Source organism: Mytilus galloprovincialis, chromosome 3, assembly GCF_965363235.1.
Source record: "Mytilus galloprovincialis chromosome 3, xbMytGall1.hap1.1, whole genome shotgun sequence".
NCBI classification, from domain to species: domain Eukaryota; kingdom Metazoa; phylum Mollusca; class Bivalvia; order Mytilida; family Mytilidae; genus Mytilus; species Mytilus galloprovincialis.
In genome coordinates, this window is record NC_134840.1 from 106,644,545 (window position 1) to 106,660,966 (window position 16,422).

The following is a 16,422-nucleotide window of genomic DNA, read 5'->3' on the forward strand; positions in this document are numbered from 1 at the left end:
TAAATAAATTACAAAGTTAAGGAATCTGTTCCTTGGGTAGACAATCCTTAGCTTTTCGAAAAGGTCAAAGTTTATAATAGGACAGTGACTCAAAAAAGAAACAAAAGAGAAACAACTCGAGGTCAGAATACCGTTAGTAATGATGACCGTGCTTGAAAGTCACATGATTGTAAAGCTCTTTCCGGCGTGTCCTGAATTTAGAAAACAAAAACGAAAATAAGCTTTCACGAGTGAATTTAATAGTATTGCATGCAAGTAGTATTTTAGCGCACGAAATAATAAATAGAAAACATCTCACTGATACTCAGGAAAAGAATACGCATTTGCGTCATCACATATCGTAATCTATTAGTTGAATTCGAATGTCAAACGGCCTACATTAAATGTTTTGACTCCTGATTCATTGACATTTTATCCGGAATTTTTGAGAACTTAAACTGATAGTGTGTTTTTGAAATGTAATCTATAATGTGAATGAATCAAGACGTGCAGGATAGTGGGTCAATACAATGAATACAATTTTCAAAACTGTACCACAGTACAAATATGTAGATGCTATAAGGTTAAACTATTAAAACAAACAAACAAAAAATTAATTAAAATTTTATAATAAACTAATGTTCCTGTTAGTATTTTTTCAAATTCTTTTGAATATACATAATATTAATACACATGAACGTCAAGTATTTACGGATGGATATTTTATTTATGGAATGAATCTATTTTTAAATTCTAACATTTCACTATGTGAATATATTACAATACAAAATATAAGCAAAGACTTCTAAATCCATACTAAAACAGTATAAAATAATCAACATTATTGTTGTAATTAAATTTTGTTTTTGATTATTGTAAATTATTTTTACGGTTGTTGTGAGCTGCAAGGATTGAAAATCATGCTTTATGAATTGAAAACACACAAGTATTTTTATTCACGACTGTTTAAAATTTAAATATTTATTACATTTATTTTACTTTCCGTTTTATGGATATATTACAATACAAAAAAAGAAAAAATAATTATTACTCATTAAACTTAAATACTAAAATGGTATAAAATAACTGATGTAGAAATATGATGATTATTGTTTATACACATTTTTTTTGTAGGATGCAAGAATTTATATAGATTTAATTTTTATGTTTCCTTTACAAATGAATATTTAAAAATTCCAAAGCAGAGAATCTTGTCATACTTATTTCTTAATTGAAACTCTGAAAATATTCTGATTTCAGTCATTATTAGTTTCTGCCTAAACATAAATACAGTATATATTTTGTATATTTTTCTTTGATTCCGATTGAATTAAATACTTTTGATAAGAATATTATCTTTCTGTTTTCCGATCTAATATATAATATTTTAACCAGAATGTTCTCTCCTGTAAGTCTATGATGGAATACACAGTATCCCGTGGTTAAATCTTCAAACATAATTAGTTTACATGTTATCGAGACAACAGACAATAACACGTTATAATTGACCCAGATACACACAGTGTACAGTGGTCGTTTTAAAACAAATATAATTGCGTCGTCAAGGGCCATCAAGGGGCCATATCAAAGACGTAGATAACAACCTGTAAAGACCTGTATAAATGACTGAAAACTTTCGAGACGTTCCGAGAATTTTATTCTGACTTCCGGCCGAGAGATATCGAGTGGCCCATAGACACATCCAAAACTCGCCAATATATAAGCATACACCCATCAGGGGGTTCATGCAATTACCCAAATTGGCTTGTGCTTTATTTCACAGATAAATGGAAAACCAGACTGCTCCAGAAATTGTTGCTGAATAAAGTCAGACACATTACTTAGACTATGCAATTCAACACAGGCTACATGACAACATCCCTTACTTTTGTTATCACAGAGGAATACTAATATGTATCAATTTATCTTTCTCAATCAATTTTTCAAACAATACATAATACGTAATTCTGTTTCTGTTTTTAAAAATAATAGTAAAAAATCATATCCAATTTCATTTCGCAGTTTGAAATGATTAATGATTGTGTTTTGAGTGACAACAATGACTATAAGAGTACAGTCTGATATAATTACATCAGTATGTGGGAATCAAAAGTACAATTTGTACAGAGAGTATTACCAAACATAACAGCAAGTGATTTTGTTTTGTTATTAAACAAAACCTGCATCATTTAATTGCATATGTAATTTTTTTAATTTTGTCTGGTAAATATTAATACTGCTTCCTGGAAAAATAAATACACTTTCTGATGAGGTTTTGAATTTGACTACAATCAGAATTCATTTTAGTAATGGATTGGTAATATATCATCCATTTCAGTCATGTATTTACACCTGCAATAGGTGGCAAAAACCTTAATTAAAGTTAAACATCATTTAAATTTAAAGCGGTAATTTATTCATTAACAAATATAACAGATTTGATTAATATAATACTCCAAATTGACAACAACACTTCAAATGGTCTGCAATTTTATTTGCTATGGTCTACATGTTTTGCCTGAAAGGCAGGCTTCATCAGGACAATTTTTATACAGAAATTCATGCCTGAAGTACTCAAAGTGGTGCATAAAGATTTGATTAATATTTAAATTTTTCAGACATTATTCAATGTTAATTGATATTTGTGCACCCCAGTCTTGTTCATTGTATGGCTTTAATTTGTCTGTCAGGAGACACCAATGCAATAGTCATCTTTTACATAATAGTAATAAGCTATAAGCTTTTAGAATAGACAATCTTGCATGGTCTATTCTCCTTATTTTGAAAATGGCAATGAACCATTTCCAACCTAAAGTTGCAATAAAACAATGTTCCTATCTTATAGCATGTGGAAGCCTAATAGTTACAAGAGTGGTAATGCAACAACCCAACATTTCTAAACTACCTTGATCATTTTTCATAACCAAAGGGTCAATATCATTATAGCATAAGATTGAAGCAAAAATCATTTTGAAACTTCAATTTAGCATTTTTTTGTATAACCACAGGCCATAGCTTTTAAACACCTATTAAAGTTAACATGTAAATTGTTTAGATGTCTACAATTCCTATATAATTCAGGCTTTATTGTTCATAAAGACAGTTATTGGAACAGACAAAATATACAAACTGAAGATGGAGAATCTTATTGGTTTTTTTTCTAACAAGATTGATATCATCAGGATTTGCTTCCTTAATGTTTTTGCAAATTGGAATAAGTTAGCTTGCATCCTTTTTGAATGGTTAATTTGTTCTTCATCATTATGGTTCTTATTTCTTATATATAAAAAAGAAGATGTGGTATGATTGAAAACAATCGGAATTCATTTCTAGTAATGGATTGTCTATATCATCCATTTCAGTTATGCGTTAACACCTGCAATAGGTGGCAAGAACCTTAATTAAAGTTAAACATCATTTAAATTTTAAGCGGTATATAGAATGGATATAATTCCATCCCTGTCAAATCTAATGAAAAAAATTGAAATATTTAAAAAGTTTTCTTTCTAGGTGAGATGGATGGCCAAATTACATACAAAATCACCATTTAAGGTATTAGGACCAAATCAGTTTAATTGGTTCCACCCTGATGACCTTTAATAACTTTATTGTTATAATATCACCAGTACTTAATATAATGTTAGAGATAAGGTCAGTAATCATTCCTCAATTTACATGTATAGTGACATTTAACGACCTGTTATCTATGTCAATATGGGGACAACCCCCGTATAGATTCACTTATCTATCCAACACTCTCACCTTAATACCCTTAAGATATAGTCCGATAGCATCAAATATTTCATTATTAAGCTGTAAATTAAAGTTTGTAAACAGTTATGGTTTAGTTATATAGTATAGAAATCTATAGATTTTTTTTTTTTGGGGAGGGGGGGGGGTATTTGAGTTTTAAATTTTATCCAAATTATGGAGTATTTAACCTGAAAATTGTGTTTATGATGTATTTCTTAAAAATATTTGATGATCCACAATTTTGAAAATTGCAAAATGGAGGAAACTTTATTTCAACCAACAAAAAAATAATGGTAAATATGAGGGAGACGAAAAGACCGATCCCTGATCAACCCATTGCAATTGTCAGAAAAGTAGGTACCAAAGGGAGAAAACTCATGCCAATGACAAAAAGAGAGAAACAACAGTCTACTTCATCATAAATCACTTCATAAAAAATTGACATACTGAGCAGCATAAATGGTACCCTTGTAAATTATCTACCAATAGTTTGTGTTTGCAGCAAAATTAGGGGATAACATCAAGGATACAGAAACCAACAACACAGATAACCAAAAGACATCATACTCGTAGCCAGGGGGGTTCGGACGAATCCCCCCCTTGAAAACAAATAAGCATTGTTCAAGTCAATGTTCTGTTCGAATTGTGACTGTTAAAGTCGAGTTTGTGAGTCCAACTAACCCCCCCTTGGAAATTCCTGGCTACATGCCTGGACATCTAGAGTTACATACAGTCTGTATAAAAAAAAATAGGTGTCTCAAACAATAGGTGGTGTTCTAAAATGTCCAAAGCCTAAATTACTAGTAGTGTTTTACCTGAATCAAACAAATTGAAAAAAAATCACGAAATGTCTTTTCTTTCCTGTGTTTGAATCATTGTTTGTTAAATGCTGTATTCATGTAATATTGATAGATGATAATAGCAGGATTCTACATGGTAGCTATATAAAATAGAGAGAATGGAAACAGGGAATGAGTCTAAGGGACAACAACCGGACCAAAAGGTCTTCAACACAGTAAGATAATCCTACACTAGGAGTACTCATATGAATGGATGAGCTAAAAACAAATACCATACTTCCACTAAGGGGATTTCAAAATCTTGAAAAAAGACACAGTACAGTTATTTCTGGTCCACTGGAAAATAAGAATCTTAAACACAGCATTTACCATTTGACCCCTGCATGACCTCTCCATAGACAAAAGTCTATAACAAAAGTACTCCTCACCTTTGCTAAGAAAAAATAACACTTTTTTTAATTACACAATAAAGCCAATCTCATTGGTAGGTATTTAAATTGAGGAAGACTTTTAACATCATTTTTGTACTAAAATGTAGTATGAACAACAAGTGTTACATGTAAATACTTGGGTGTTTGTGCAATTGACAGGCTATCAACTTCCGCTCACTTGTAATTATAGGAAATGGGTTGTAAGTGCTTTACAAATTGATGCTTTGATAATAAATATTTCTCTTTTAAACTGAACTCTTAATTATTTTTAAAATATAAAAAGTAACTGGTAGTGCTGTATAAAACCACAATTTTCCCTTCCTTATTCGTCTGAACTTAAAAATCCTAATAGAGTAGTCAAATGGAGCAGAATTATATCTAATTTATTGATCACTTTACTGGGAACTTGTCTGAAATGAACCTGCATGGACTAATACTGTCTAGATTAAACTCTTATATCATAACCTAAAATAGATATTCCTTTATCTGTAATCTATTTACCTTTTTACACCTAGCTTACACCCTTCTTATCCAAACAAAAATTTAAGCACAGCAGGGGTTCAAATGTTCAATTTTAATCTTTTAATGAAATTATTTCTTTAGTTTTTGTTTTTAATCTCAAGACTTCAATAATTGCTTATTTACATTCTATTGTTTCATGGAAAATATCCACAGTAGATAATATAAAAAAAGAAGATGTGGTAGGATTGCCAATGAGACAACTGTCCACAAGAGACCAAAATAACACAACCATTAACAACTATGGGTCACCGTACGTCCTTCAACAATGAGCAAAGCCCATACCACATAGTCAGCTATAAAAGGCCCCGATATGACAATGTAAATTGAATTCATTTTGATGTGTAAGAACATTTGTTACCATTATATACCTGACATCTTCTACTGTAAATAATTAAATTGAACATTATATGAAAAATCGTTCAAGCTACAAATCATTAAGAAATATAACCTACTCTGACCATAGATAAAGTTCAAGGCTGTGAATTCAATATAATTATAAGCACTGGTACTTAGTCAGACCATATGGTAAACCAACTAAACCATTATCCTGATAATTAACACTGAAGGCTAGTGCATTAAGTGACTATTGAAGTCTTCATTTGAGTGAGGAGCAAACATAATTTATAGAATTTCTAACAGCTAGTTAACAGGTAAAACAAAGATCAATACCATTAGTATGATAACCAAAGGGAGCTAACTCAAACTTTTCCAAGTACAAAAATATAAAGAGCAGGTAACTATTATTACCTGTTCCTCAATTCAACACAGAAATGTTCATTTGAGTGCCAAACACAAATTGACAGCCACTTCAGCAAGAGTGTTACTGCCAGAACAGAAGAAATCAAGAAGACAGTATTTCATATGCCAGACAACCTACAGGCTTTTGAAAAAAGCAAAAGTGCATTTAAGTTCAAGTATAAAGAAAGTGGACCGTAGTTTAAACAACATAAAAATAAACAACATTTATTTGTTTGAATAAAGAAATATATATGCATGCAATGATTCAGGAATCTACAAAAACTCTTTAAATAAACTGTCTTATAGATATTGGACATAGATAATATGGTCTGTTTTGTTATTTATTGATTTTAAATGCTAAATTTTATTTATATTTACAATGAACTGTTCATTTTGCGTTCATTTATGCATTACTAAAGTTTACCTTGGATTTGTCTATTTAAAGACATTTAAGTACTTCTGTTGGGTTTATTTTTTTGTATGCAGCTTTTTCCAGGAAGACCAAATTTAAATCTTAAAATAGATTAATAATGGATTACTATCAAGGTATGAAACAATTTAGATATGATATTTTCATTAAGATTGGATACTTGTTAGATCTTATGTCCATAGTCTGATTGTAGTAGAGTGCATGTGATGTCTATAGTAAGTTAACGGTCATATATCATGTGACATGGAATTAACTAACAATTCTTTAGGCAATAGTGAAAAGGACTTGGAACTTGCAATAAAGTCAAATGATTTAACACTGTTACAAGAAGTCATTCAAAGAGGGGCTAATATAAATGCACGGAACTATGTCGGCAGTACTGCTCTTCACATGGCTGTTTCTGGAAATGCTAGTGTAGATATACTGAGAACATTAATGGAAAATGGTGCAACAGTAGCAGTCAAAAATAACTTTGGTCTATCACCAGTAAAAAGTCTGCATCGAACATCTTTACAAACTGTTACTAATTTGTTAAAGTTGGAAAAGTGTTTTGATTTTATGGATAGAGACAATAACTCTTTAATGCATATATTTATGACGGAGCAAATGATGTTTAATAATGAAGAATTTTGGATGATGATCGCTACAGAATATCAACATCTGAATATAGACTTTAATTCTCAAAATAAATCTGGGACTACAGCATTGATGCTAGCTGCTGAAAACCCTGCGGACGAAAATTTGATATATATTCTTAACATTGTAGATAATCTTGATCTATTTGTGTCAGATTGCAAAGGTGACACATTTCTACATGTTTATATGGCTTCTGTAAAACTTCAAGAAGATTTAGAATTTTTTACAACTCTTCTTCAAGGGAATACAAAGAATTGTCCTAAACCATTGGTAAAAAAGCTTCTTTTGTCACAAAATCTTGATAAGAATACACCATTCCATATTTTTATGGAAAACCCAAAAAACTCCATACAAGTGAGTTTGCTTCAGCTATTTACTGATGCGGGGGCAGATGTAAATATTTGTAACACTTTTGGAAAAACAGTTTTACATTGTGCAATTAGGAACTTTACCAGTGATGAATGTAGAATTCAGGATGAAGAAGAACAAAATATCAAATACCTTGTTAGATGTGGGGCAAACGTGAATGAACAAGATTGTAATGGTGATTCTCCGATATTTTTAACATGTGGCATTAAAAGTGTTTGTATTTTGATAGAATCAGGTGCTAATGTCAATATTCAGGACAAATTCGGACGAACACCTCTCATTGTAAATGGTTCATTTCCATGTGATAACTTTGAAGTCCTTGATAAACTTCTTGCAGCAGGTGCTGATGTAAATATGAAAGATTACCATGGCAGTTCTGTATTACATCATGTAGCCTGTAATTACTTTGATTTACAGAGTGCAATTGTTCCATATTTTCTCCATCATGGCTGTGAAATTACCCATGATTCACTAGGACATCTCCCATGTCACAAAGCATATGAATGTGGAAATAAAGAAATGTTTGAAGCACTCTGTAAATGTGACAAGGTTGTTCATGGAAACAATATCAATTTCAAGTTTCGAAAGAAAACAGTTAAACTGGCAAACTTAGAAGATATTAACCAATTTGTCAATGATTTTCAATGTTACCAAGGAAGTGGCATATCAAAATTGCTGGAGACACCTGGAATTGGACCTGTTGTATTTGAACAAGAAGCTGAAATGATCAGATTAGCAGTTAATGATCTTGTTGTTAATTTATGCCATGAAATATCAATAAGAGATGAATTGTTTTCTCTATCACTGGTTCATTCTGGTAGCAGTCGTGAAAACACAAAAGTTGGCCTTCCTGATGAGTTTGATTTTGTATGTGTTCTTGAAAAACTAAGTGAGAAATGTGAAATAGATCTTGAAAATACTAAAGATGAAAGTGGATTTGCTGTTCTTAAATTAAAATCAGAATTTATCTGTCATGAATGTCAGTGTCTGTTTACTGAAAATGGACATCTCGCCACCCATGATGTTTGGAAAAGATTTAATTCCCTCATGAAAGATGTATTTAGAAATCCAGAAATTTTCAGTCAAAATATAAGATATTATGATATTACATTCATTAACCAAGTTGAAAGTCCAACTTGCCAGATTCTACTGTATTGGTTTGGGTGTTTTTATAAAAACTTGAGCATATCAATTGACTTAGCACTTGCCTGTTGTGTGAAGGGATATTGGCCTAGAAATGCAAATATTGACAAACTTTCATGTAATGTCCAGCAACTAAGGGAGGAAGGAGCATTACTGCTGATTCAAACGGAACTACAGTTAAGATTATTACCTCCACAAAAAGTGCGGATGTCAGCACTTAAAGCAGAGATAAAACACATGGATTCCCTTCCAGACATTGCAAAGGATGCATACAGAATATGTAAAATCTGCTGTGATAATAGAATCTGTCCTGATTTAGTGGATGAACAAACTGTTGTTGCCAAAGAAATATTAAAAAGTTACATACTAAAAAATTGTATGTTTCATGTATTAGAAAAACATTATAAAGCAGATTTTTATGCTATGAATACCAAGTCATACAACGACAAAGAACTGTATAAGTTTGTAGGACAGATATTTCATACTTTGCTAGAATTTCTAAATGAGGAAAACTTGACATCTTTCATATTTCCTTGGCTGAACATTTTCACTTTCGAAGGTGTCAAGAACCGAACAGTGAAAGAGAGTCATGTTAGCTGCTCCTATATGAAAGTTTTTGTTAAATTTATTCTACGATTATTAGGAGAGCCGGTGGATTTTACAGACATTGACACTGGTTGTTTGTCTGAATACAAATGATTTGAAAATTATGATTCTGAGAAAAACAGGATTTTGAAGAAGACTATATGATTCCTCATATCTAAGAGTTTTTGATACAAGTATTCTATGTACCCTATGTACATGTATTATAAAAAATGAATTAAACTGGAAAGAAAAAACTATTTGAAGTTTGAGAAACCTATATTTTTGTTTGATTGCTGTCTTGTTGATATTCAAATATTCTATTTCTACTTTTTTATTGATACGTTTATAACTAGAGACTAGTAGAGTATCAATCTGGTACTCACTCGCTGCCACCCACTAATATCTTGAGAGGTTATTGTATGACCATCAAATTACTTTCAAATGTTTTGGGGACTTAATTAGAAGGCTCCATTTAACACTGTAATTATGATTTTTATTAATGCAAATAATGGGACTTGATAATAATTGCAAAAAGCATAAGAACTTGCATGATGATATATATCTAAGCAGATTTTCTTGAAATTGCAATAAGACATTAAAGTAGAGAAAAAATTAAGAAGATGTGGTGATATTATTGATGACACTGTGTTATCCTCTTTGTGAGCCTCAGTGAAGATTAGTTTTGCAGCTCAGTTGGGGCTGTGAATGTTTATTTTTAGTTTCTGGGGCCTTTCCTATGGACAAAAAAAATTAAATAAAAAAATCTCACCTGCGCTTAAAGGGACACTAGCTGTCAAAATCATATTCACTGATTTATCTCATATTTTATTTATAACAATGTAAAACATTTATCCAAACTATCAAAAGTCTAAAATAAACAATTTACATGGCATTTATTTTATAATATAGATTAAAAGTTTATGTTTACAATCGTTTTTACCTGTAAAAGAATGAATTTTAGTTGATCGAATGAGTCTATGAAATGATTTTCCTTTGTTTCACTTTCAATGTCAACATTCTTTTAATTTAAATTACCATACTCAGACAATTCGGTCGTTATTCTATCTCTTGCTAAGGGGTTAATTTGAAGTTCACATGAATTATGGATTTAATGAGGTCGTATTATTCAATTACAAGTGAATAATTCATTATCAGTGTTTCTTAGCTTATCTTGACAAAATTGAACCATTGTAGCTGCTAAAAGCGAATAATTATTTCACTTTTTTACTTTCATTAATGATTGAACCAAAAAAATCATACTTTAGATTTTTTATATTTCTTGTAGCTAGTGCCCCTTTAACAATATTATTTTACATTGGCTTGTACTATTTCTACAACAAATTATGTCAAATATTTAATAAATTTCATTAGCTCTAATTCAAAGTGTGTACAAATGTATGGTAATTTTGAATTTGAATAGATAGTTTCATTCAGACATACTAATTTTTAACCTTTTTCAACTTAATCAAATCCCTACTTTCCTTTAAAATTCATGACCCAGATTGTTTCAGAGTAATTTCACTTGCTATTTGAGGCCTTAAAACATGAAGAAATAAATGGGAGCTATGAAATAAAATTGCAAATAATATACTGTATAAAAAAGATGTGGTATGATTGCCAATGAGACAACTATCCACAAAAGACCAAAATGACACAGACATTAACAACTATAGGTCACTGTACAGCCTTCAACCACACTAGGGACATATAATATACTGGTATGTAGAGAATGTAATTTGAAAGAACAATAACCTTGTACAAAATAGTAACTTAAAATAACATCTTCTTTCCAGTTAATTTTTTCTGTTTGTTTTTTTCACACTTTGTTGCCAATTTAAAGGATTTTTTTATGCAACTGTCATACATGTGAGAGGTTTAACAAGCTGTAAAACCAGGTTAAATCCACCATTTTCTGAACAGAAACAATCGATAATTTTCCCATTTGTAATGGGGTATAATTTAAAAATGGTAAAAGTGAAGCCACAAAAATATAAACATGATCAGTGTTTTTGGTGTAATAAGCATTGTGTACAAGATCTATAGCATTTTGTTTATGTAAACTTAAGTAAGACCAGGGAATTAAATAAATAGACAATTTTTCCATTTGTATTAAAGAGGCATTACTCTAGAAATTTAAAAGTGATGCCACCCAAATTCACACTTGGTTTGTGTTTTGTGGTAATTAGCATAGTGTACAAGTTTCCTAACATTTTGTTGAGGCAAACTAAAGTTAGAGAATGGAAACTAAATGGACAGATATACAAGAGTAAAATATAAAAAAAACATGCCCAATGCACCTTATATGGTGTAAAAAATAACTGATTCAGAGATATTTGAATGATAATGAATGGATATAGAAAGAATGCACATTTTATGATCTATTTAGATGTCTTGTTTCTTGTTGAATTTTTTATCTGATTGAACATTTTTGTGAAAAGGGGGAGAAATGATGTATTGGGCAGACTAATAGGGGAGAGTATGCATAATGGGCAAACAAATTGGGAGAAGATGCCTTAAGGGCAAACAAATTGGGAGAAGATGCCTTAAGGGCAAACAAATTAGGAGAAGATGCCTAAAGGGCAAACAAATTGGGAGAAGATGCCTTAAGAGCAAACAAATTGGGAGAAGATGCCTTAAGGGTAAACAAATGCATGGATAAATAATGATGTATGATCAAACAAATTGGAAGTAGATCCCGCATGACAAGGTGAACATTTAACCATAGAACACAACATGAAAATAAAAACTAAATGGAAACAAACAGAAATATTGGAAGAGTTTTTTTTATTCCTAAATAAAGGAATGCAAAATCCCATAAGAAAATCACAAAAACACAAAATTTTAAGTGAGAAAGTATTTTTTATTACAAAATAAAATAGCACTACATGTATTAAATTAACAAATCTACATAAAATATCACTTCAATAATCAGATTTCATTGTTTTCATATCACTTTAATCAACTTCTAGACAAAACTATATCAATTTAACACCTTCACATATTTGCAGCAGCCTTACACAGCACGGTCAAAACTACACTGAGCAACCATCTGTGATTTGGCAAACAGCTCCATCTGTTGGCCTTCGTACCCTGGGTTTGTGTCAGGTTCTGTAGGTTGTACTGTAACCTGGTTGGGTCTCAGGGTGCTGAGCATGCTCACTACAAGAACTTGTGACTGGTACCATTTTCTGAGACGAAACTGACGATAGGTGTTCTTCAGACCAATGGCTACGGACTTCCTGTTTAAAAGATGTAAGGCTCTGGATTTGTTACCTCTCTGAACTTGATGTACAGCTTTTTCTTTGACTCTTTCAATATAGCGGTCTAAAAATAAGATACAAAATTTAAAATATGTCTAAATTGTTTTACTTATTGCATAAAAAAATTAAATCTTCCAAAAATTATATGTTTAAATAAATGTTTCTTTTTTTTATAAAATTCGTGAAAATGTTGATCATTTCATCATACACTTGTTTTAATTTTCTCAAAATATCATTACTAATAGATCTGCTTTTTAAAATCTACACTGATCTCATTCAGGACAGTGTTTAGTTCTTACAAAATATTTTTAGACAAGTTAAGAAAAGAAGAGAGCAATCTTCCTTATGTTCTTATTCCATCATGGAACGAGCAAGATTTGTTGCAAACAAGAAAAGATTTTTTTTTCAGGGGGGGTTATGGTTTTTTCCTAAAAAAATATTCTGATCCCAAATTTTGATGAAAAAATATTGTGGTAAACCAGATAACAAAAGAAAATCTGAATCAACATTTCCCCATATCTCATACTGTTAAATTTTGGAGAAAAAAAAATAATTTGACTGATATCATTGAAATTTTGTTTCTGACGCAGACAAAAAAATATAACCCTCTTAAAGTCATTGGTAACACCCCAAGGGAAGGTTTAAAACTTGAGCATTAAGACTACAGGACTTTAATACCTAGTACAATAATTTGTTGTACAGCTCTGTCATGGATCAGCAGGTGCTTTCTCAGTAGTACTGTATCATCCATAACTATGCCGTCATTAATTGGTGCAGATTCAGCCATTGCTATATTGTCACTAACTGGTGTGGGTTCAGTAAATATCTGAGGTCTGATGATGTTTCAAACTGTCACGTTTATTTATCAAATCTATTTTGAGTCTGTTTTCACAGTATACATTTGAGAAATTTTGAGATCAAAAGACAAATTCTTCTACTCAAAAAGACTTAGGAGACTATTTAGGATTAATTGTGGATTAATGAAAAGATCAAAGTAAACAATTAAATAAAGATATTATAAATGATAATTAATCCAATTTTGGGGAATATTTCAGTAGAAATTGGCTTGCATTGTCTTGCAATCATATATAATTGTAAATTAATAATTAGATGGATGTCTTTGATCATTATGAAAACAATGGTTTAATCAAAATTTGATTGGCTTGTTGTTTTAATATTTTCTAACTAATAATATTATTATTTGCTGCAGAATGATAAAAAAGACAAGATTTTCAGTTCCATATAACTTTTCAAACAACACCATAATAAAATATCTTAAATGAATTTCAAGGAAAAACATGCAAATTTTTTAAATTCTGTAAATTTAAACAATATTTTATGTTTGAAAAGGTCATTTGCTTGCAGTATCTGAGAAAGGGATCAAATCATGAATACTTAAAGCTGACCAAAAAACCATACAAATGAGGTCAAGGTCAGATGAACATTGCCAGATTTTGTATGACTATGTTTCTAAGCAAAATTAAAGTTTTATGACAAAAGAATGGTAAAATAATAGTACCATGAATCTTAACTTCCTCCATTTCAAGGGAAGATCTAAAAGTTGGGTTATAATGGTCCTGTCTTTCATAGGTGTGAAAAGCACCTACATTTTGTTCAATATGATCTTAATGTCATAAACATAAAGTGGAGAATAGGACAATACCTGTAGAATTTTAGTGCAACTTCTGGTTGATCTGTGTAAAAATGGTGTGTTGCTATACAAGCTATGGCTTCTACATGCATACTATCATACATTAATACATCTTTATAAAATTTAACTGCATTTTCCATCTCATTTAAACCCTGGAAAAAATAGAAAAAAAATAGTTAAAAAGTCTAGTGATTGATATAAGGTAAAAGGGGTTCAAGTATTTGAGACAGCAACCTTATAAAATACTGACGACAACATGGAACATCTTAGTGTTATCATAACAATAAGACTTCAGGAGCTCAAACTATAAACAGAAAATATTTTTTTCGTGCTAATCATAATCACGGTTTTTCTGCTTTTTTATAAAACAGTCTTTAGAACTGAGGGCAGAAAATTATAATTTTTTCAGTGTTCCTTTCTTTATGAGGATGAGGAAAACTTGTATTTTAGTGACATAAGGTTTTATGATATCAAAGTCTGCAATCAACCCTTTGGAAAATTTGTAATTCTTTGAGCAACTTAATTTGTGGGTCACATGTAAAATAAGGATATATATAAAATCGATGTCAATTAAACAAAGCTTGCAGCAATTTTGACCCCCACCCCTAAACTATTTGAATTTAAGTTTTTTTTATCCTTCATTGATTTTTTTATGTCGACCCTAAGTTCAATTTTGCTCAATGTTGAAGGCCTAACTGCAACTCTGCCACACTAGTATTTTATTCATTATTACTTTATACTGTTTAGTCAGTTTTTGTTATATCTATTTTGCGTGACTGTATTTATGCATCCCCTAATACTTTGAACGACAAAATTATTTCATGTCTACCTGTGCGAATTTCAAACGCGCAATTTTGCACTAGTACTCAAAAATCTCCTTCCTTGATGGGTGCATTTTACATAGACAAATAAAATCGTATAATATAATCAAAATGAGGATGTTAATTTGATGTGTGCTTCTTCCTTACATTTGTTGTTTTTGTAGTGATTAATATGATAACACAATGTTGACTGCTGTACCCCTATTTTTGACATTTTTGACTATTGTGTCTGTTTGTTTTGTTCAAGCATCGGTGACAATATAATGGAATGTGATACGACTGTCATACAAGTGAGAGGTATAGCTAGCTATAAAACCAGGTTCAATCCACCATTTTCTACATTTGAAAATGCCTGTACCAAGTCAGGAATATGACAGTTCTTGTCCATTCGTTTTAGATGCGATTTGTTATTTAATTTTGCCATGTGATTATGGACTTTCCGAATTGATTTTCCTCTGAGTTCAGTATTTTGTGATTTAACTTTTTTCTGATATGAAGAACAGAAATTAATGTATTTTAAGTGCATCAACATATTTCGTGTCACAAGGAGCCTGTTATTCTGTAGTTTTTTGCTGTGTTACATACCCTATTTGTTTTTTACTCATTATTTTGTCCATAAATTAGGTCGTTTGTTTTCTTGTTTGAATTATTTTATACCCCATTGTCTTTTTTTATATATATCTTATCCATTCAATTCAATTTCAATTTGACTAGCAGTTTCATTAAGCTGAAATCCCTGGTTATTTTTGCTTGAAATTTCTATAACATTTGAGACTTATATCAGAGTGTTTCAGAAAAATTCACATGTTCAAAGGTACTATTTTATGGAAAATAACTAGCAGTGAATTCTTACCTCATATAATCTAGTTATACCTGTCAATAGAATTGTTTCCCTTTGAAAGATTTCTTTGAAAAACTTGTGTCTATTAATCCATTTGTTTTGAACCATAAAAATATGTTTTAACTAAAAACTAATGTTTCTAATCCATGATTGTAAACTTCTACGATTGTGAGTGGTTGATCAACCCCCAATATATCTTTATGTTGCATAGATACAAATAGACATCTTACCTCATAAATTCTAGCTATTCCTGTTAATAGAGTTGTTTCCCCTTGAAATTTATCCAATCCTTGTTTATAAACTTCTACAGCAGTAAGAGGTTGATCAAGCCTGAGATACACTTTACATAGATACAGATAGGGGTCTACCATGTCTTGTTGTTTTAATGCTGATTTTAATTGCTGTTCTGAGTCTCGAAACATTCCTAATCTGAAACAAAGAAAAAAAAGTGGGGTCTAATTCA

General features: G+C 30.8%; 2 protein-coding genes across 2 annotated transcripts in view; one reads left to right on the forward strand and one right to left on the reverse strand.

Annotated features, from left to right (window-relative positions):
* Nucleotides 1-16,422, reverse strand: part of LOC143069700 (tetratricopeptide repeat protein 8-like) — a 39,740-nt gene that overhangs the window by 16,048 nt on the left and 7,270 nt on the right. The window contains exons 6-7 of the mRNA XM_076244468.1: nt 16,190-16,388; nt 14,310-14,449 (exon numbers count right to left, since the gene is read on the reverse strand). Of these exons, the coding sequence (XP_076100583.1) occupies nt 14,310-14,449; nt 16,190-16,388 (339 nt within the window). The remainder of the gene's footprint in view (nt 1-14,309; nt 14,450-16,189; nt 16,389-16,422) is intronic.
* LOC143069697 (uncharacterized) lies at nt 6,758-9,929 on the forward strand. The gene has a single exon (XM_076244465.1). The coding sequence runs from the start codon at nt 6,897-6,899 to the stop codon at nt 9,498-9,500; it is 2,604 nt and encodes an 867-aa protein (XP_076100580.1). The 5' UTR covers nt 6,758-6,896; the 3' UTR covers nt 9,501-9,929.